This window comes from Babylonia areolata, chromosome 8 (genome assembly GCF_041734735.1).
Source record: "Babylonia areolata isolate BAREFJ2019XMU chromosome 8, ASM4173473v1, whole genome shotgun sequence".
NCBI classification, from domain to species: domain Eukaryota; kingdom Metazoa; phylum Mollusca; class Gastropoda; order Neogastropoda; family Buccinidae; genus Babylonia; species Babylonia areolata.
Genome location: NC_134883.1, coordinates 23,587,999 through 23,611,488, shown reverse-complemented (window position 1 = coordinate 23,611,488; position 23,490 = coordinate 23,587,999). Strand labels below are relative to the sequence as shown.

The 23,490-nt window shown below is 39.7% G+C and overlaps 1 protein-coding gene across 1 annotated transcript; it reads right to left on the bottom strand.

Moving 5' to 3' along the window:
• Window positions 1-271: 271 nt before the first annotated feature.
• LOC143285102 (uncharacterized) lies at window positions 272-22,934 on the bottom strand. Its single transcript, XM_076592315.1, has 6 exons — window positions 22,712-22,934; window positions 17,877-17,946; window positions 16,183-16,284; window positions 13,895-14,015; window positions 9,648-9,854; window positions 272-3,758 (listed from the first exon to the last, which is right to left on the bottom strand). Exons 1-6 carry the CDS (start codon window positions 22,777-22,779, stop codon window positions 2,461-2,463), a joined length of 1,866 nt encoding a protein of 621 aa, XP_076448430.1. The 5' UTR covers window positions 22,780-22,934; the 3' UTR covers window positions 272-2,460.
• Window positions 22,935-23,490: the final 556 nt, after the last annotated feature.

Below are 23,490 nucleotides of genomic sequence, written 5' to 3'. Positions count from 1 at the left end.
AATGTAATGATGGTATAATCAACTGATAATAATCTATTCAACAATGATTGACTCAAGATTGATTTATTGTCTGCACATTGGTACAAAAGTGACATGTGGAACAAAACTAATTAAAAGAATAAAGTGAATCTCTGGAAATTTAGAGTGTAAATTAAAAGAAAATGACACACACACACTGTGTATACATGTCACTCTCTCTCTCTCGCACACACCCACACACAATGTGTCACATATTCACACAGTATGTCTCTCTCTCTCTCTCACACACACACACACGCGGTCCCTTCACAGTTTAACCATTTCATGTAACTGAGCATGGGGAGGCACAAGGGCATGACAGTATGAACAGTTTTCAGTTTCACAGAACTTGCCTCAATGGATATTTAATGTGTATGTGTGTCAGGTTGGTGTGTGTGTGTGTGTGTGTTGTTTTGAAGTAAATAAATATAGGGTTGTGTCAACAGTAAATACTAATAGTATTACTAATAGTTCAACAACTTTTTTTCAGCCTGATGGTACTTTATATGCCTGCCTGTACACCAGTGAACAATTCTGAGATCACTGCTGGCAAGTCATATCATCAGAGGGAGAGGCAACACCACCACACAAACTACACTGTCAACTAAAGAATTGTCTGCTGGTGAACTCCTATCTACGAGTGAGTGATTTTGTGGTCAACTGTTAAATAAAATGTACTATGATTTAATGTACAGATTTACCATGAAGTGTGCAAACTTATTTTCTTTTAACAAACATTGTATAGATGTACACGTATGGAACTGTAAAGTTTTGCACAGACATTTACATAAATGATATCAGTGTGCATGTGCTTGACATGCCAACATGCATTAAGTTACACTGATATGCACACTGATGCTCATAGTGATACAGCATTGATAATCACTATTTCATGCTTTTATTATCAGTAAACTGCTTTATCTGATTATATTATGAAAGAAATAATTATACAAATATATGTATGTATGTATGTATGTGTATGTATGTATATATATACAAAAGTGTATTCTTTTTATTTTCGGATAAAATACATAGAACTAGAAGTAAAGCATTTTGTAAAGTCCTGTGAAAAGAATGAAAGCTGTGATGTAGATGCACAAAACTGAAATTAATGTTTGATATTTAATCTAACATTATTAGCATTAATGAATAAACTTCAGAACATATTGAAAAATAATTCAAAACAAATAAAATGAAAAGAGATTAAGAAGTATTACATAACAAACTGTTTCAGGATAAACCATGCATTTTTGGAACGTACTGGCACCACCACCGATGGAGAAAAAAGAGTAGAGGAAGAAGGTTCAACATCAACACCATCCACCCTAATGACTATCACTGAACCACAAGAACTGATTACCTGTGCCACATATTTGCACTTTTTTTTATTTTTATTTTTTTAGCAGATTGAGTGTTTGTTTGATGAGGTTGTGTGTCTTTATTGTTTGAAGTATGGGTTTGGCAAGTAGGTTTTCTTTGCAGATGAAGTGTTTGAAGTGTTCATTTGGATTATGAAGTGTATTTCATTTGATGCTATGCTGGGCACATGAAGTTGTACCCTTTGTGTGAGCTGTTTTATTGTATGGATATTTGTTGTTAGTTTGTTGTACTTGTTGCATGGATTATGTTAATATTACAAGCACAGTAAGCCAGTAAGCAAACTGAATTACAACAATCACATGATTCGGCATCATGATTTAGAGTTTTCCCCCTTTAATATGGCATAAGTTTAGTGCACATACAACACAATGCAAAAGTTTCATAGGAATTGGACCACAAACAACACAATAAAACTAATCTTAAAACTGGTAGGTTTTTAGTCATGTTGAGCTTATTAAAATGTAAGTATACTTACCCCTCACTCACAATTCTTTCAAAAAAAAAAAAAAAAATTCTTATTTGAATAAAACTAAGTACACTCAATATTTTTCTTTCTAACTTTGTGCAGCTGTGGATATTGCCCCTAAGTATATGTGTGCCAAATTTCATGAACATATCTTAGAAGTATGTGGTTGCTATGAACATGTTCCAAAACTTTTTGGCCTTGATTTCTCGGTTCGTTACTTTCGCCACTTTAAAACTTCGAATCATAATAACTTTTCACAGAATCATCCGATTTACAAACTTTTTTTGTTGTTGTTGTTGAAAAGCTCTTTTATTGTAGATTTATGATATACCAATAACTAAAAATCGACCTCTGGTGCAAAGCGACTCATTCCGTAGTGGAGGGTCACATGTATATACACACCTTGCAAACATGATATTTTAAGGTGCTGGTTCTCCCGGCAACTGATCCATTTTGTTCTTTGGAAACCGTCACAGATTCCCCATCCCCCCCCCGTCACATTGGGCCATGGGGGTGTGGGGATAGGGGGTTCAATTACCCTAGGGGTGGGGAAGTAGTAGGGAGGAAGCAGGGAGGTATGTGGGGGGTGGAACTGATCACCCCTGAAGTTTCTTCGACCCTTTCGTGTCTCTGGGCTGTGCCCCCGGGTCATCGCTCTTGACGGTCGTGATGGAGGTCTGGCTGTGGAGGCTGGAACTGGGCACGGAGAGGACTGGGCCTCGGAGGTGCACTGGGATGCTGATGGGGTGGAACACCGGGGGACCCACGCCGCCCGCCTCCCCACCGCCGTCAAAGATGTCTGGAATGTTGTTGTTGTAGCACACCGACATGGGCATGTAGTGCGTGCCGCTGGGGTGAAGGACAAAGCCCGGCAGCGGCATGGCCGCGCGGGAAGAGGGGTGGTGGCACTCCACCGCGTCCGCAAAGTCCGGCGACGACCCTAGAGACCTGTCCCCACCATCCCCACCCCCTGCCGCTTTACCACTACGGTTCCTGCCCACCCCTCCTCCTCCCTCTATGCTCTCATGAGAGCTGGTGCTGGTGCCTCCTCTGCTCAGGTCCGAGGTGGGGTAGGGCCCCGAGTCCGTGCTGGAGGCGTACCTGCTTTTGCTTTTCAGCGAGCGGTGCTTGAAGGAACCGCCGTGGTGTGAGTGCGAGTTCTCGTCGTCGGCCTCGCGCGAGCTGGTGCTGGAGGAGCCATCGTACTGCTGGGCCACCACCTTCCCTTCCTGTGAGAACCGCTTGGTGATGTTGTGTTTGAACTTGTACGCGTTCATGACACTGCTGCTGTCTTTGCTGGTGCCCAGCTCCCCACCCAGGGTGGAGCCCACGCCCGAGAACCGGTCCATGGCCGACGTGTCCGACACGTACCCGCTGCTGGTGCCCCCTCCTCCGTTGAGGCTGCCCTCGCAGTGACCCACCCCCAACCCCAGCCCTACCCCACACCCCAACTGCGCCGACGTCTCTGTGCTCATGGCGCTGACCGTGCTGGTGGGGGGCAGGGCAGAGGACGTGCTGAGCAGGGGATCACCACCACCCCCGTCCCCACCACCACCGACGCTCTTGAAGTCTGTTGTCGCCGTTGAAGACACCGCCGCCACTGCCTCTCGCTCCGCTTCCAGCTGCTGCTGCAAGGCGCGGGCAGACAGGAGGTTGCGCAGCTGTTTGTTGCGGACAGGGCTGGCGGGAACCATCATGGCAGGGGAGGCAGAGGAGGAGGAGGAGGAGCAAGGGGGAGCAGTGGCAGTGGGCAGCAGGGGCATGGCTGGGTCCAGGCTGGGCAGTGGGGTGGTGGCGGTGGAGCCGCTGAAGGAGGAGGGGCCCGAGGACAGGGGCGGCTGGCTCTCCACGTCCATCAGGGCATCCTTCTTGTCCTCCGCCCCCTGACTGCCACCTGCACACCCACCCACACCTTTTGGTCAGTATGTGTGTGTGTGTGTGTATACTATTGAACATGCAAAAGGGTGTGGTTGTTAAGTTGTTAGAGCAATTGATTTAAAAACGATTAAACATGCAAAAGGGTGTGATAGTTTTGTACTTTGAGCTATTAACTTAACAAACAAAACAGTGTGATGGTTGTGTAGTTAGACTTCAAGCGATTAATTTCACGGGCGCAATAGCCAAGTTGTTAAAGCATTGAACTTTCAATCTGAGGGTACCAAGTTCAAATCTCGGTGATGGCGCCTGGTGGGTAAAAGGTGGAGATTTTTCAGTTCTTCCAGGTCAACACATCTGCAGACCTGCTAGTGCCTGAACCCCCTTTGTGTGTATACGCACGCAGAAGATCAAATACGTACATTAAAGATCCTGTAATCCATGTCAGCGTTCTGTGGGTTATGGAAACAAGAACATAACCAGCATGCACACCCCCGAAAACAGAGTACGGCTGCATACATGGCAGGGTAAATAAACAAAATGGTCATACTTGTGAAACATTACATACATGTATATGTGTGCATGACTGAAACCTGATCAAATGACACAGGAGACGAATGATGAGCGCCCAACAATGGCAGCCATCAGTCGGCTCTACCCAGGCAGGCAGCCTGTTGTGGAAATGACTCCATGTTTGTAAAGTGCTTAGACTAGTTAGAGCTTGAAATGAAATGAAATTATGGTGCTTAGAGCCTCGCCGTCCACTAAGGCCATCTCAAGGCTATCGCCACGTTAATAACTACTACAAGGGTAAAAAACAAACAATTAAAACGATTCACCACTTCAAACTTTCCACTCAAAAATTAAAAAAAAAAAAAACTTCCACAGTTTAAAACCTTCAAATCTGATTAAAAATGTTCACTTCTTTCAAGAAGCCCATCAGCGTCCATGGAGGGACATCACGAAACAAGGTCTTCAAGGTCTGTGTCTAACGTCATGCAGATCCCAACAGTCAAGGAGCATGTGTTTCACGGTGAGAGACACATCACAGGGAATACATCGAGGGGCCTCTTCCCCCTATAACAAGTAAGAATGAGTAAAAAAAGGTGTGCCCCGCATGCAGTCTGCACAGCACAGACTCCTCCTTTCTGTTCTTCACCCCTGAAGTAGTTAGAGCTTGGTCTCCGACCGAGGATAGGCGCTATATGAGTATCCATATCATTCATCCATTCATTATTCATCGTTTCCATTTTGAAAATCTTTCAAATTCCAGCTGTGCTTGGTGGGTTAAGGGTGGTGACAGGTGGCCAGATCATAATGCAGTTTGTTTCTACAACCAGTGCCTCCACAGCCACACTCTGTCATGGTGACAGGGAGTCAGGTAATAATCGTTTGTTTCTACTGCACCTATCATCTAAATACATTAGCAGTTTGATGGGGGTTTTTTTTTTTGGGGGGGGGGTTTGTTCTATTGCACATTTCATTTCAATACAATAATAGTTTGTTTCTACTGTATCTTTCACTTAAACGCAATAATAGTTTGTTTTTGTTTTCGTATTTATATTTCTTTTTATCACAACAGATTTCTCTGTGTGAAATTCACACTGCTCTCCCCAGGGAGAGCACATCCCTACACTACAGCGCCACCCTTTTTTTTCCCCCCTGCTTGCAGTTTTATTTGTTTTTCCTATTGAAGTGGATTTTTCCAACAGAATTTTTCCAGGAACAACCCTTTTGTTGCTGTGGGTTCTTTTATGTGCACTAGGTGCATGCTGCACACAGGACCTCAGTTTCTTGTCTCATCCAAACGACTAGCGTCCAGACCACCACTCAAGGTCTAGTGGAGGGGGAGAAAATATCAGCAGCTGAGCCATGATTCAAACCAGCGTGCTCAGATTCTCTTGCTTCCTAGGCAGATGCATTACCTCCAGGCCATCACTCCACTACTGCACCTTTGAATAATAGTTTGTTTCCATTCAACCTTTCATTAATACAATAACAGTTTGTTTCTATTAGACCTTTCATTTCCAACTAATTCCAAAACAATAATTGTTTTATTGCATATTTCACTTTAATACAATAATAATTTGTTTCTGTATGGTTTGTTTCTATTGCACCTTTTGTTTCAATACAATGTCACTTTGCTCCTATTGCACCTTTCATTACATTCACACTCTGTAATGGTGACAGCTGGTCCGAGAATTATCATTTGTTTCTAATCAGTAATGCACCTTTCATTCAAATCCATTAACTCTCTCCATACGAACGGCAAAAGAGACGAGGTTAACAGCGTTTCACCCCAATTACCATCATCAAAATATTGCAAGCGAAGGCTCTAATACTGGAGAGGTGAATGTTGACAAAGAATACCACAATTCTGACGACGGAAGCTAAATGTTGGGTCATTGAGACACCCACTGGACATCCGAGGGGTCTGTGTAGAGGAGAAGAGAGGACTGGCCGTACTGAGTGAGTTAATAATTTATTTCTATTGCACCTTTCATTATATCTACACTCTCTGATGGTAACAGATGGTTTTTTAATTATAGTTTGTTTCTACTGCACCATTCATTGAAAATATAACAGTTTGTTTCCGCTGTGCCTCCGTCAAATAGAGTAAATTTGTTTCTATTGTACCTCTCATTTAAATACATTTATAGTTAGTACAATAACAGTTTGTTAAAACTGCGCCTCTTATCAGAACACATCAATAAAACACCACCACAACCACCATGACACAAACACATATTGACTCATGGAACTAGTAAATGACACAACACCACACACACACACACACTCACACAGAGTGTGATTTACAGGCAAATTTACACATGTCAGTGACAGCACCATACACACTTGAGTGTGACTTGCACAAGTCAATGACACAACACCACCAGCAATCAACCTACTGTGACACAAGCCCACGAAACACCACCACCACACAGTGTCTTACATGTATCAGTAACAAACCACCACCACAAAAACACACACTGACGAACACAAAGAAGCCCATAAAACACCACCAACGCAATACAAACACACAATCATCCTACACAACAAGTCCATAAAATACAACCATCACCACCACAACCACCACAACACAAGAACTCACAGTGACTTGCACAACAAGTCCACAGAATGTGGTGCATTGAGGTACATACAACTGCATGCTTGTGTCTGTCTCTGTGTGTGTGTGCGTGTGTGTGCGTGCACACAGATTCACCGAGTGTGGCCCATGTTCTTTCGTCTCTTTATTCGATTCTTATACCTACCTTCATATCTTTCCCTGTGCCACTATTACTATATCTTACTTCATTTTATTTCATTATTTTTCATTTACATTTAATTATATATCTGATTTATATATCTTTTTTTTTTGTTGTTTTTTTTTGCTCAAGGCCTTGTCTGCACACTGGGTTATGCAAAGGTCAGGCAACTGCAAATTTTACTTCCAGCAGATACAATGTGGTGTGTATATATATATATATATATATATATATATATATATATATATATATATATATATATGGATCGATCTGTCCACACACTCTGACAACTCCTTGAAACTGAAACTGAAACTAGAAAACCATAAAACACCACCACCAAAACACACACTGACATACACAAGTTCATAAAACAACCACCACCACCACTACCACAACACAACACACAGTGACCCATTTAACCCTTTCACTGCCAAACTTGCATTTATGCAGCAGCTTGGTTGAGGACCCATGTCACTGAAGGGTGACCAGATCATGGGTCTGTTAGCCATGAACCTACTGCTCTTTATGTTCCATGGTAGGAGAGGCCATATTTTCTACACATCACAGGGGGAATCCTCAGCTAGTCTTAGACACCATATTTTCTGTGTTCATAGCACAAGGGAATTTTGAACTCCAAATTTTGAAGTGGCAGTGAAAGGGTTAACAAACCAATAACACACCAACACACCAATCAACACACTGACTTACACAACACATCAATAACACACAACCACCACCACCACCACAATCAACACACTGACTTACACAACACATCAGTAACACACCACCACCACCACCACACCAATCAACACACTGACTTACACAACACATCAATAACACACCACCAACACAAACACACTGACTTACACATCACAACACACCACCACCACCACAATCAACACACTGACTTGCACAATGCATCAGTAACACACCACCATTACCAATACATACACACACAAAAACCACCACCACCACACCCCCACTACCACAACCAATCACACACACACACAAAACAAACATGCACCAACTCACACAACTCATCAACAACTCACAACCACTACCAACACACACACACACACACGCACACACACAAACCAAAAAAACCACAATATCTTCCACAACAAACCACCAACACACACACACAAAAACCAAACACTGACTGACTGCCACAACATGTCAGTCTATAACAAATACACCGACACAACACCACACACACACACACACACACACACACAACACTCAGACACACACTAACATGCACAAGATTTTGAATGATTATTCACTGCTTAGAATGTTTTTGGAAATTTTAAACTCCAGTCCACTTGGTATCCTCCTTTGTTGTATTATAATCAATGCTGTTATCTATTTTTGCACTGTTGTAAGTTAACACTTGTTGATATAATGATATGCATACACCTATTTTCCCACCTATAACACCTAATTTATTACACACCACCATCTCTTTTAAACTTTTCATTTCTTATAACAGACATTTTCATTTCCTCTATTACATACATTAACACTTTATTACACTAATAATCACAAGCACTTCCTCTCTTTCATCCACTACCTCTCTTCTTTCCGTCTAATAACACTTCTAGTGAACAGACATTAAACTGAAGATATATCTCTCTCTCTCTCTCCCACACACACACACTAATAATAATAATGATAGTATTCATATAGCGCTGCATCTTGTGCAGAGACAAATCTAAGCGCTTTCACAGCTTTCCAGTCATTCACACGCATGCATAACTCTAAAAACTGCAGAAACTGAAGACAATGAAGAGGTAGGGGAGGGAGGCTGTCTTGTGAAGAGGTAGGTTTTAAGACCAGACTTGAAAGAACTGAGTGCTGAGACCTGACAAAGTGAAAGAGGAAGTTCATTCCAAATACAAGGTCCAGAAAGAATGGCGTCCAACAGTGGAGTGTTTGAATCTGGGTATGCGTAAACAGAGTAGACCCGAAGCCGATCGTAGAGAGCGAGATGGAGTGTAGAGGTGAGAGGTGAAGGCAGCAACAAAGATAGGAAGGGGCAGATTTGTGAATACATTTATAACATAGAGTGCTGATCTTATACTTTATTCTGTGTGAGAAAGGGAGCCAATGGAGATACTGCAAAATACGAGTGAACAACAACAACACACACACAGTGGAGTGATGGCCTAGAGGTAACGCGTCCGCTTTGGAAGCATGAGAATCTGAGTGCGCTGGTTCAAATCATGGTTCAGCCGCCGATATTTTCTCCCCCTCCACTAGACCTTGAGTGGTGGTCTGGACGCTAGTCATTCGGATGAGACGATAAACCGAGGTCCCGTGTGCAGCATGCATTTAGCGCACGTAAAAGAATCCATGTCAACAAAAGGGTTGTTCCTGGAAAAATTATGTAGAAAAATCCACTTCGATACGAGAAACAAATAAAACTACACGCAGGAAAAATACCAAAAAAAAAAAGGGTGGCGCTGTAGTGTAGCGATGCGCTCTCCCTGGGGAGAGCAGCCCGAATTTCACACAGAGAAATCTGATGTGATAAAAAGAAATACAAATACAAATACACGCTCACAGCCCCCACCCTACACACACACACACACAAACAAACAAACAAACAAACAAACAACAACAACAACAACCAGCCAACTCACAGGAGGACAGGTACACAAAGCGCAGGGCCACGCTGGACAGGTGGTCCATGACGCGCGCGCAGAAGGGGTCCGAGGCCACCATGGCCTCCCCCTCCACCAGGTAGCGCAGCGCCTCATCCTGGCACTCCTTGAAGCCCTGGTAGAACTGCTCCCGGCAGCAGCTGAAGTCCAGCAGGTGACCCCCGTTGTCAATGCTCGTCCCCGTGTCTGGCCGACCCCAAAACACACCCCAGATTATGATAGTAACACTACTACTACTACTACTACCACTACTAATATTGGTATTTATATAGCGCTGAATCTTGTGCAGAGACAAATCAAAGCATTTTCGCACCAGTCATTCACACACATGCATAACTCTAAAACTGGAGAAACTGAAGACAAGGAAGAGGCTGGGAAGGGAGGCTATCTTGTGAAGAGGTGGGTTTTAAATGCCAGACTTGAAAGAGTTGAGTGTGGAGACTTGACGAAGCAAAAGAGGAAGTTCATTCCAATTGCAAGGTTCAGAGACAGAGAAAGAACGGCAGCCAACAGTCGAATAGAACAGTAATAACAATAATGAAAATGATCATGATAATAATAACAACAACAATGTGTATGTAAATAGCATCTAATCAAATGTAGTCCAGCAGGTGACCCCAGCTGACGCTCTTCCCTATGTCTGGCTAAGCCCAAACACACCCCGAGATAATGATAATGATAGTAGCACTACTACTACTAATGAGAATAGTAATAATAATGAAAAATTAATGATAATGAAAATAACAGGTTTATGTAAAATGCGTGTAATCAATTGTAGTCCAAAAAGTGTCCCCCAACACCCAGTCAAAGCTTTTCCCAGTGTCTAACAAACTCTACAATGATGATAATAATAAAAATAATAATAATAATGATATTGATGATGATGATGATGATGATGATGATGATGATACTAATAATGATAATACTAAGAAGAAGAATGACTACAGTAACAACAGCAACAATAATAATAATGTAATAATAATAATAACACTTTAATAGTAACAGCAACAATAATAAAAAGAATGACGATAATCATGATAGTAATAATGTCGATAAGTTTATTTATAGAGAGCCCAAAACCCAAGATGGTGATTGTAATATTAGGAGGAGGAGGAGAATATGTTTATGTAAACAGCGTCTGATCAAATGTAGTCAAGCAAGTGCCACCCGCAACCCTCCCCCCCCCCAACCTCCAAAGCTTGTCCCTGTGTCTAGCAAACCCTAAAATGAGAAGAAGAAGAAGAAGAAGAAGAAGAAAATGAAAAAGAAGAAAAAGAAGATGAAAAAGAAGATTAAAAATAATGATTATGAACGATGAAAAATGATAATGATGATACTACTACTACTACTACTACTAAAATAATAATCATAATCATCATAATGATGATAATGATAATAACAATATCATTAATAAGTTAAATGTACTTATTAATGTTGTTATTATCATCACCATCATTATGATTATGATTATATAGAACCCCAAACTCAATATGATGATTATGATATTAAAAAGGAAGAAGAAGAAGAAGAAGAAGAAGAAGAAGAAGAAGAATGATAAACTGACAGATTGAATCTTTAATGGCTAAAGAATTAGGCACAGTAAAGACCTTTTTCCAATTCTGCCCATTTAACGACACAAAACATAAAAATAAAGAACGACACAAAACATATAAATAATGAAACAAAATGAAATAAAATAAAATAATAAGAACGACGAATAAGAATAGTTACTGGAACAGTCTATTAAAAGTAACAAAGCAATGAAAAGAACAATTGGTACATTATCATGTACGTACGTACATTCCTACGTACACACACACACACACACATCATAAAACAAGCAAACAAAGACATACGTACACATTCACACCCACACACTCAAACACACACACACACTTACTGTTCATTTGCTAGCACGATCACACATTCATTCAATTTTTCATTCATCATGGTGTGGCAGCTAGTGGACTGAGTACAAACAAGCATTTGCAAAAGACCGCGAGTAGGTTAACCAAAAGTATCAAATAAAAATATTTTTATGTTAGACTTACAGAGATATGGCTGGAATTTGATGATGTCTTTGGAAGCATGTTCCATTCTATGCTTCCATTAAATGAGAGACTCATCTTAAATAAATCAATTTTAGGCTTTGGGACAATAGCACTGTCTGATTTACCTTGGAACTGGAAACAAAATAATGATTTTAAATATTGTGGGCATGCGTTATGAACAATCTTATGCATGAGAATCAATGTGTTATATCTAATATTAGTAATAAGTAGATGAAACGGTAATATTTGGAGTTCTTTGTACATATTGTGCACAGATCCGCCTGTGATATTTACATGGCTAATCATCTTAATGGCACGGTTTTGTAAAGAGCAAAGTGGCTTTAATGTGGGAGGACATTTACCCCAAATAATCGAGCAATAGCTGAGACGAGACTGGATATAGGCAAAGTAAAACACACATCTAGAATGATTATCAAGAAAGTGTTTGATCTGTGACAATTGGAATATAATAGATGATACTTGTTTTATAAGGCAATGAGTATGTTCCTGCCACGAAAGATTTTGATCAACAGTAATGCCTAATAGCATATACTTAGTAACTCTAATGCCTAATAGCATATGCTTAGTAACTTGTTTAATGGTATTGTCTTTATATTTCATGTTAAGCTGTGTTTCTTTCATGTTCTGTCTTTTCTGATGAGGACAGATTAACATGCATTCTGTCTTTTCAGGGCGCACAACCATATCATTAGCATAACACCAGTTTTTGACAGATTTCATGCTGGCATTCAGATGATAACTAATTTCGTCAACATTGTGACTAGCATATTTCATGCTGGCATTCAGATGATAACTAATTTCGTCAACATTGTGACTAGCATATTGTATTGATGTATAATCAGCAAATAAATCACATATTGCATGTTGAATTGAGAAAGGTAGATCACTGATATACAAGGAAAATAAGAGAGGGCCTAGAATTGACCCTTGTGGTGCTCCTCTTGGAACACGCCTTTTGGAAGAAATAAAGCCATGTGAATAGACAGACTGAATATGGTTTTCTAGGTAAGACCTGAGAAACAATAAGCAGAAGAAGAAGAAGAGGAGGAGGAAGAGGAAGAAGAAGAAGAAGAAAAAGAACAAGAAAAAGAAAAAGAAGAGGAGGAAGAAGAAGTAGAAGAACAAGAAGAAGAAGAAGGAGAACAACAAGAAGAAGAAGAAGAGGAAGAAGTAGAAGAAGAAGAAGAGGAAGTAGAAGAAAAAGAAGAGGGAGAAGAAGAAGAAGAATAGGAAGAAGAAGATGAGGAAGAAGAAGAAGAGGAGGAGGAGGAAGACAAAACAAGATAAGACACATTCCTCACCAAGGGTAACAGATAAGCAAGTAACATACTCTTTCACATCCAACCCTTGCCCTAAAAAACACTGCAGGTGTTTGTACCTCTGATTCTGGATATGTTGGGACGTATTATGAGAGAACAGCCTTATTGAGGATTCCCAAACCTAGATGGAACCCCAAAGCAACGTCACTATCATGCTCACCATCCTCCTCATCATTCACCATCAATGAAATATAGAAAACAAAATGTCCAAAAAACTCTGGGGCACCCAACCCACACCCCCAACCAACCTACCCCACAAAGCCTCCAAACCCAACCCACCCAAACCCCGAATACCTATACAGCACCTTTCCATGTAAAACATGCTCAACTGCAAAAAACAAAACAAAAAAAACCCAGTAAACAAAAATGGAAATGTGCAGTAAAAAGCAAAACAGTCACAACAAAAGACTGATACAGACGCAGCTCTGCTCAAAGACAGAGTGAAATCAAGGATTCTGATGACCCAAACTCTACAGCAGCCGGTAGGACCTGGAGAAGACTGCTCTGTTTTGTCAGCAGAGGCAGACTGACTTTGTGACAGTGAATGTAAAGAAGATGAGCCATTAGAAGAACACTGAGCTTTTTTTTTTCTTTTTCTTTTTTGTTGTTGCTTTTTTCTTCTTTTTTTGTGCCCCAAGAACAGATTATCTCCCTTGTGTGGCAAGTCTGCCTTGTTCAATATTGAACGACAAAAAAAAAAAAGATCTGTTAAATTTCATTTTATGTCTTTCCACATTTGTTTTTCAATAATATCATTACGTGTACTTGATTCATAAAAAGTTCTTATATACAATGTGTAAAAGGAACAAAAGCGGTTTGAAAGCGTCCAACATACCCCGTTTCATGCTGGCCATGTTGAAGTTGACGTTCTGACTGCTCTCCACCTGAGCCTGAAGTGTCTTGATGTGCTTGATCGCCATCTCTATGATCTCCGTTTTCTCAATGCGACCCTGGCCCTGAAAAGAGATACCTCTATCTCAAAACAACAACACAATTCAGCACAATATAGCACTATGCATTAAACACATATTTATCAATAAAACTGAAAATTATGTGTGCATCCTCATTGCAATACAAATTACAATATAGAACAACACAATGCAGGAAACACATCTTTATCAATTATAAAATTGGAAATTACTTGTGCATCCAAAGGTTTGTCATTGACAACACAGTCAACAATCAGATGTTAATTGTGCATCTGAAGGCTCTTCACTCACACCACACTTTCCCTCGCTGATCTGAAATGATTGTGTGTGTGTGTGTGTGTGTGTGTGTGTGTGTGTGTGTGTGTGTGTGTCTAAGCATCCAAAGGCTCATCATTCACACCACAAAGTCTCTCAACCCACGGTCAAATTTAACACACTTATTAAAACAACAAAGGATGAACCCAAAACTCAAAAAGTTAAACATATTATTATGCTGAACAGAGACATCAAAGGGATAAAACACATTGACTTGATTTGTCATGCAAGAGATTTGTTCCAAAAGTAAGATAACATACATTCAGTTCACAAAAACTGTTTCAGAATATGAAACATAGCCACAAATTCATCATCATAAATTATTAATGATAAAACCAGTCCTGATTACCACATCCAGAACTGACATCTCTCTCTGACATACATAACCATGCTTGAAAACGTTAGCTTAGAGTTTGATTTAAAGTACCGGTACCACGTATGAAGACAAAAATGAATAATCATCATCAAAAATGTTTGGGTTTTATTTTTTTCAAAAGCAAGTCAAACAGATGTTATCACAATCCACCAGGACAGACTACGCCCAACTCAGTAGTGGGGCGACCATCCCCAACCCGGTGGGTCCCCAGGTGGCGGGTAAGGGGACTACCCTCAGCTGTGAGGGTTAGCTACAGTATTCACAGCCCTGGACCAACTGGTGTTGTCCCTGTCAGGAAGGGGCAGGACAACATGTGGCACTGTTGCACTCACTGAAATACCCTATGCACCCTGCAGTGGGTTCATCATGCGATCAAGAGGCGCACTATAACCTCTGGCCCCCTGAGGCTGGATCCTCAGAGAAACAACCCCCCCCCCCCCAGTCTCCCCCCCCCCTCCTGCGCACACAGGCATGTCTTTGGGCCATGAGCTAAAAGTGAGGTGACCCTGACAGAAAGGCTGATTTCTGAACACACAGTAATTAATACAAAAGCAGAAAGGCTGACAAACAACGATGGGCAAACTGACAGATGTTAAAAGGTTAAAAGTCCCACAGCCTTTTACGGCCATAGGGGCAGTACATTCATGTTCACTGTATCTAGGGCTCAACATGAGAGGGTGGGGGCCGAGCCTCTCCTTCCATCACTTTTAACTCTCTCCATACGAACGGCGAAAGAGACGACGTTAACAGCGTTTCACCCCAATTACCACCATCAAAATATTACAAGCGGAAGGCTCTTACATTGAAGGGGTGAACGTTTACAAAGAATACCACAATTCTGACGACGGAAGCTAAAGGTTGGGTCATTCAGACACCCACTGGACATCCGAGGGGTCTGTGTAGAGGAGAAGAGAGGACTGGCCGTACTGAGTGAGTTAACCCTTCTCCACCAAAGTTAGCTACCCACTCAGACTTGGAAGATGTACCAGTTGACAGATATTACACGTACAAACATTAAATTCAGCATGCTGCTACAGACAGACAAACAGATTATCTAACAGGATGGCCATGTAGACAGATGGACAGAAAAACAACAGACAGACAGATGGACTGATGATCCAAACAAGGCCCTGAAAGTCAAATTTCACTACACTCAATTTTCAATACAACTGAAATATCCATAGAAAAAACCTTCCAGTGCTTCCCAATAAAAAAAATTTTTTTCCACAAAATGTTGCAATGGATACTTATCTTGTTACCGTGGGTTCTTCGCATGTAGGCTACATCCATGGTGCACGTTTTGTACGAGTTATTTGATTACTGATGTGAAGTGTGTTGTTATAAATATATGCTCATTAGAAACAAGAAGCACAGAGACTGTGAGAGAGAGAGAGGTGATAGGAGAGAGAGACAGCAGATAAAGCAAACACTCCTCCACCCCCTAAACCCCCAAAAAACCACACACAAGGAAGAAAAGGAAAGAAGGAAGAAAATCCACAGTACCTGTTTAAGGTAGGAAGTGGGAATCAGACGACTGAGGTCAGCAAGGCAGTTGTTCATGCGGTCTCGCCGCCGCTTTTCAATTATGCGGTGAGACATTGGGTCCTGAAACATAGTTTGCTGGTTGAGATATATATATCTATATATCTTCAAATATATGTTTAAGAATATAACCACTGAAACATAATACTACTAGTACTACTACTACTGTTAATAGTAGAAATAATTTTACTAATAGTATACTACTACTACTGCTACTACATGTACTACGACTACTATTACTAACCACATACTATTGCTTGTACAGGATTCATTTCCAAAACCCTGAGAAAGAAAGTCTCCCAAAGTACATGTCTACTACTACTGCTGCTGCTAATAATAATGATAATGACAATAATAATACTAAATACAAGACTCTCACTGTCAGAACTCAATCAGCGATGAATCATTTGGCTATTCTATATAAGCACTGGCATCCAGCTTCACCCATTGATGATTACTCATATCCAATGAAATTGTTTGACTCAGAATTCACCCTCAACCACAGACTATTGCATTCTGCAATGGGTAGAATTTCTCAAGGCTTCAACACTCACAGTACAGGAAATAATGACATCAGAATGCAGACTTCCGTGCAGGTTTTATCGCATGTATACACAGTGGCACAATGATTCATTTAAACTAATTTGGAGAGTAATCATGCCTTGAACCTTTGACTAAAGGCAAGCTACTGTGCTGAAAGTCACATAAGCTTATCAGACCGATTCAAGCAGTACTTTTGTCAAAGTAAGCAAACAAATCAAGCCATATGTGGACATTTGACCATTTGGCGTTTATACACTAGATGCACCTGCTTGCTTCATTTTGTCCTTGTGAAAAATAAACAAGGCAAGAGGACTGCAGAAATGGAAGAGACGGAAGTTCTGTTTTTTTTAAATGATATTCATAATAGTAATAATGAACACCAACTCACTGCTTTTTCTCAGACAGAGCTCAAAGCACTTAACACAAGTATCAGTATCAATATCAGTATCAGTAGCTCAAAGAGGTGTCACTGCATTTGGTCAAATCCATATACGCTACACCACATCTGCCAAGCAGATGCCTGACCAGCTGCATAACCCAACGCACATAGTCAGGCCTTGAGAAAAATAAATAAATAAATAAACAAACAAATATAAAAAAATAAATAAATAAATACACAAAGAAAACTTGTTAACTGTGAATGACAAATTAATTAAAAAATAAATCCATTTTCACATCCACTGCAAACAGACATCATGACAAGACTCATTCAATTCACTTGCACACACACACACACACACACACAGAGTCATATTCGCAGTATCACATACAAGCACAAAACACTAACTGCATGGATGAAATGTTGTTCGGAACTGAGGTCAACATCTGCTTAACCAAACAGATAGGTCTTTAGTCTAGAGAAGAATTCAAAGTGGAGTATCTAATGTCAATTGGAAGGGTGTTCCAGATTATTAGATACTGAAAAGAAAGGAGTATGCTAACCAAACGAGTTAGACAGAACACATATAACATGATCATCAGCAGAAAAGCAGAGATTTGGAGATGGAGTGTGGTGATGACGGATATCAGAGAGATAGTTTGGGCCAAGGTCACTGACAAATAAGTTTATGGCGATGAGGGACACGAAAAAAGCAAAAAGAGAAGATGTTTACCCTTGCTGATTTCTGTCGCTTCGCACCTTGAAGCTCTAAATCATCTGGACCAGTTGTAAAGTTCAACAACCTGGAAAAAACAGAAGAGGATATTTACTGTACAAAACTCTGGACTTGCAAGTAAATATCAAAAATGCAAAATCATCTGAATTCAGATGTGTTGGATTTTTTCTAAATATTACAAATGAAAGAAAGGCCATGCAATTATTTTTGATAAAAAAAATGAAAAGAAGAAAAGCATGGGACCATGCTGAATCCTGTGTTTGAGAGTGTATGTGTGTGTGTAAGAGGGTATGTGTATACACATGTGTTAGAGAGAGAAAAAAGATATATATATTATATATATATATATATATATAGACAGAGAGAGAGAGAGAGAGAGACAGAGAGAGAATGTGTGTGTGTGTGTGTGTGTGTGTGTGTGTGTGTAACAATAACAACAATTACAATAATGATTTATTCAGTTTTTTCAGGCCATCTGGCCTATATGAGTGTGAATGTGTGTGTGTGTGTGTGTGTGTGTGTGTGTGTGTGTGTGCACAGATGTACATGTGCACATACATAAATATGCACACATGCTTTTTGTGAGTGCGTGCATGCGTGCGTGTGTATGTGTGTGTGAAAAACCACTGACTTAAAAATATATCTATTTAGCTCAGTGAATACTACACACACACACACACACACACAAACACACAAACAAACACACACACACACACACACAAACAAACACACAAACAGACAGGTGGTACTGGAAAGCATTTCTAGTCACTGTCTTGGTTTCAGAAGAAGTACTAAGGGTAAAGAACTCTTCTTCAAAGCAGACAATCCTTGTGCTGAAAACTGAAGCTGACATGTACATGATTCTCACTCTTTTCATGTTTTCACTTTAGGAATTTAAGACTGTCCAAGGGAACCATTATAAAAAAAAAAAAAAAAAAAAAGAAGAAAAAAAAAAAAAAATAAATAAAATAAAAAGTAATAATAAATGTTGTGCATCCTTTTCATTTTCAAAGCATCAGGAATGCATACTTAATCGTTATCTGAAGCCCTCACACACATACACACGTGCGCACGCACTCACACACAAATACACACACACCAATACCCACACAAACACACACACACACATGTGCGCGCGCACACACACACACACACACACTTGTACTGTGCACACACACACACACACACACACACACTACAGAAAAAATTCAATCTCCATCATGGGCATCAGTCACTGAGTCAGTTATTTTGTTCATCAGAATTCAATGCTCGCGAACAGTATCGGCTGATCATCACCTTTTTGTTTTGTTTTCTTTTTCTTAACAAAAAGCTAACATCCAGAAACAAAACAAAGCTAACCAACATTACCAAACACATAAGAAAAAAACAACAAAATTTGAAAGTGACTCAAGATTAACTCCATAGTCCATTCTATAACAGGGAGGCAGGGAGGGGTGTAGTGATGATGGAAGGAGGGAGGTTGGGGAAGAAAGGGAAAGTGGGGGCTGACATTCTGTTAAAAAATTATTTAAAAAATGAAATAAAATAAATAAACAAATAACAAGTGTTCAGTAAGCAATAATTGAAAGTTTTCATGCCAAAAGTATGTATCATACACATCTGAGGTCACCTTGAAAAAAAAAAAAAAAAAAAGAAGTCAAGGTAAATCTTCTCTCTCTCTTTTTTTTTTTTTTTTAAGATAACCAAGCTGGAAGATATTACTTCAAACCAGTCACACGTAGACACTAACAGAATGTCAGTGACACAGAATGATAGAATGTTATCGTTATCTTGCTGACTCAGAAATAGACTGACCTTCACCCAATTTGAATACAGCGACTGAAGTGTACGGACACATGCAATTTTCTGTGTCCTGCTACCACTCCTACCCTGTGTATCCCTACTGTGGAGAAAGGAGATGAGACTGACTCAAAAAAAAAAAAAGAAAAAAAATCAGTCTGAGAGTCAGGATAATTAAATTACAATATTAAAAGGGAAAAAGGAAGAGAATTTGTGTTGTCTGGCATTCACTTTAATTTCTGCCAAACTGAAAGCAGTGACACACACACACACACACACACACACACACACATATATATATATATATTACTTAACTTATGTAATATAATAACAACAACAACAACGATAATAGGATTTTGTTTTGTTTTGCTTTGTTTCAATTTTAATTAATTCCTCATGATTGCAGAATAACACAATACCACCACAGCCCCAATGTGTACATGAATGCATGAGAAAATTACTCTTGATATTGGCTAAAAACAAATAAGTCAATCTGTTTATACACACACACACACACACACACCCAGAACTGAAGCATCAGCATAAGGTTATAAGAAATATTTTCAACCTTTAGAATACATGTAGTCACCTTTTCATATATTCTCACACATCTGTGACAATTTTTGTACACCAATGTCACTATACACTACTAGTGTAGAATTAACATCATACACTGAGCTTGGAGGACTTGCTCAAGATAGTACTGCTGACACAATCAATGAAAATCAACAATTCCCAACAAGGTGTAAAATTTTACAGAAATCTGTGTAAGATGAAGAGCATCCGTCTAAAATGCAGAAAATAAAAACTGATGAGTCTGGTCCTTTTTTTTCTTTTTTTTTTTAAATTAATTTTTTTTTATACTGTTTTTAGCCAAAGAGGAGCAAGGCATAACTGTGAAGTGGTGCCTTCTCATGGGGTAGAACTGTGTAGTAGCAGAAGAAATAATAAACACTAAAGCAGAATATATGCAGCACTGCTAAATTGATTTTCACCTTTTAGAAGGCTCTCTGGCTTTGCTGGATTTTCAATCACCGATATGTGTGACGGGGGACATTAAACAAAATTCCTCCTGGATTTGCAAAGCATGTTCACTTCGCATCGTAAGTGCTCTTGCAATACATTTCACATACATGTCATTTCAGATATTTACTGATCATACAATTCCAATGTATTTATCTTAAGTCACAAAAATAATTGTTTTTGGCGTGAATTTTGGACTATTCCATTGGGGAAGAGTATACATGACACTATATTTAGCACCACCAATATTCAGATTTTTTTTCTTCTGTCTGCATAATTATCTATCGATCAAAGTGGTTTCTCCTACAGAATGCTTTCCACAGACAACTTATCTCTTATGGAATTTGTTGCCATGGGTTCATTTATGCACACAACCTGCATGCTCTTTACAACAGGACCTTACATACATCTCATCATAAGAACAAGCACCCAGTTCATCACATAAGTCTGAAGGTCAAACGGCAAAGGTAATAATTTAAAAAAAAATCCCAGTTTGTGCATGAATGAAACCTGGGAGCCTCTCATCATTTATCTTAACAAAGGCTCAAAATTCTGCACATTACAAAACTAAGGCAGTTCACAACCATCAATGAAATTTCAGTCTCATATTGTCATAATGACATTTCCCCCCCTCACTTCTAAAATTATAAAATTCACTACTTATTAGAATGCATAAGCCAACAGAGACTCAGGTGTGTGTGTGCGAGCATGCATGCACCAGTGCACTAATGTGTTATCTAAAACTGGTATGTATATATATATATATATATATATATATTATATATATATACACCTGTGAACTGAGTTTTCAATTGTTCCAGTCACCAAGCTCACACCCTATGCATCTGGAGCCTGTTGTGCTGCTGCACCTTTGTAACTGATGAGGGGGGGGAGGGAGTCTGTGAGGGGGGTGAGGGGGGGGGGGGGGGGAGGGTAAGAAAAAAAAGAGCCCTGACATTGCTTGTTCTTCTCTATACTATTCTGTAAGTATGTACATGTGTTGGTTAATATGATACAAGTGACGGTTAATCTGATTGTGTGTATGTGTGTACTAACATGTGTGTGTGTGTGTGTGTGCGTGTGTGTGCGTGTGTGTGTGTGCGTGTGTGTGCATGTGTGTGTGCATGTGTGTGTGGGCAACATGTGTGTGCATGTGCACACAAATGGGACATTTAATTATAAATAGTCTATCAGGCATTCACCATTAATGCATTTGCCTTCTTTATTTTACTCTCTTTGTACAACATATTTTCACAAATGTAATTCAGGAAATCATCAACTTTTGTACATGATATAATCAAATCGAACCCCATTAATGATTAAAATATACTTCTCTCCCTGCGCACTTGAAAATTTTAATTGTAAGTAAACTTCTCTCCCTGCGCACTTGGAAATTTTAATTCTAAGTAAAGCTAAAAACTGGGGGCAGAGGTTCAATTAACTATCAATATAGTTTAATATGGAAGTCAATCTGCTGCTTCAGTTAAAAACAAAACAAATAAAACATAAACAGTAGCATAGCAGATCCTCAACTGACAAAAATCGAACTGTGAGCATGACACCATGATCGGTATTGATTTTTGGCAAGTAATTTTTGTGGCTTTCAGAAGTGAACTTTTGTTGTTTATCTTAAATTTAAATGTGTCTATTTCCTCAGTACTAACACTTGTTTCTCTCGAAGAGTAGCATGCAACGGATGAGAGACCCTGTTAAACATTTTATTTTTTTTTTTTTTTTTTTAACAACTTTCGTCGGAGATGAATATGGTAATGGTCACAATCATATTGTGTTGTGATCAGCACCACAACTTGTCAGTTCCCTTCACTGCAAACCTTAAGATCACGGTATTTCAACAACACCCGTCGCATTCGTACAAATAAATTCACCTTCACGTATAACAACACACATGTACTTTAAGCAGTGCACATTTTACTCCATGTGATCTCAAGCAAACCCGTTTTAAGACGGTATCTCATCCTAGAAACGAAAATTGCAACATTATGACTTACGAATTTGCGAGATCGTCGCCCCTTGCACTAGCACTATCTTGTGCTAAGAACGAGTCATGGGCATCCATTAGGAACTACGGTGACTGGGCAGGGTGACAAACAGAAGAAAATGAAAGTAAACTGTTGCATTTTGTCCACACTAAACATGGTCGACGGATCATGGTGTGAACACCGCTCTCGTTCTGTACATGCTGTATGCCTCACGTGTCCAACAGCACGGGTCTCTGACGTCACGTGTGTTTACAGCATTTCGGGCTGCAGTCACGCGACCAAAAGCATGTGTGTGCCTAATTTTAGCACACGGCGGCAGCGGGTTGTCTCAGGAAGTCGTCCGCTTCAAGACAAAAAAAAAAAAAAGTACAAAAAGGTGGTTTTAACAGACCACTTTTTTTGATTATAAAAAAAAATATTTTGATATCTTGTTTACTGTCTTCTAATGATCTGAGGTGAATCAGAAGGGTTTTTAATTCATCATTTTTTTTTTAATCCCCCAATCACGACAATTGAAAATCGTTTTGGCTGCACTCCATAAACCCTATCGATTGTGTCAAAACTAGGACAGGCATATGGTAGTTCACTAGAGTGATTTATGGTGAGCATGACATTTTCCGTAAAAACAAAAAATATATACGACCAAAAAAAAAAAAAAAAAAAAAAAAAAAAAAAAAAAAATCCCTACGTCTTCTAAAGCGTCAGTGAAAGCATTAACATTTCTTGATGAAAAGCAGTTCTGGAACTGACTGTGAGAAACAAGTCAATCCGGCAGCCAGGTTAATTTA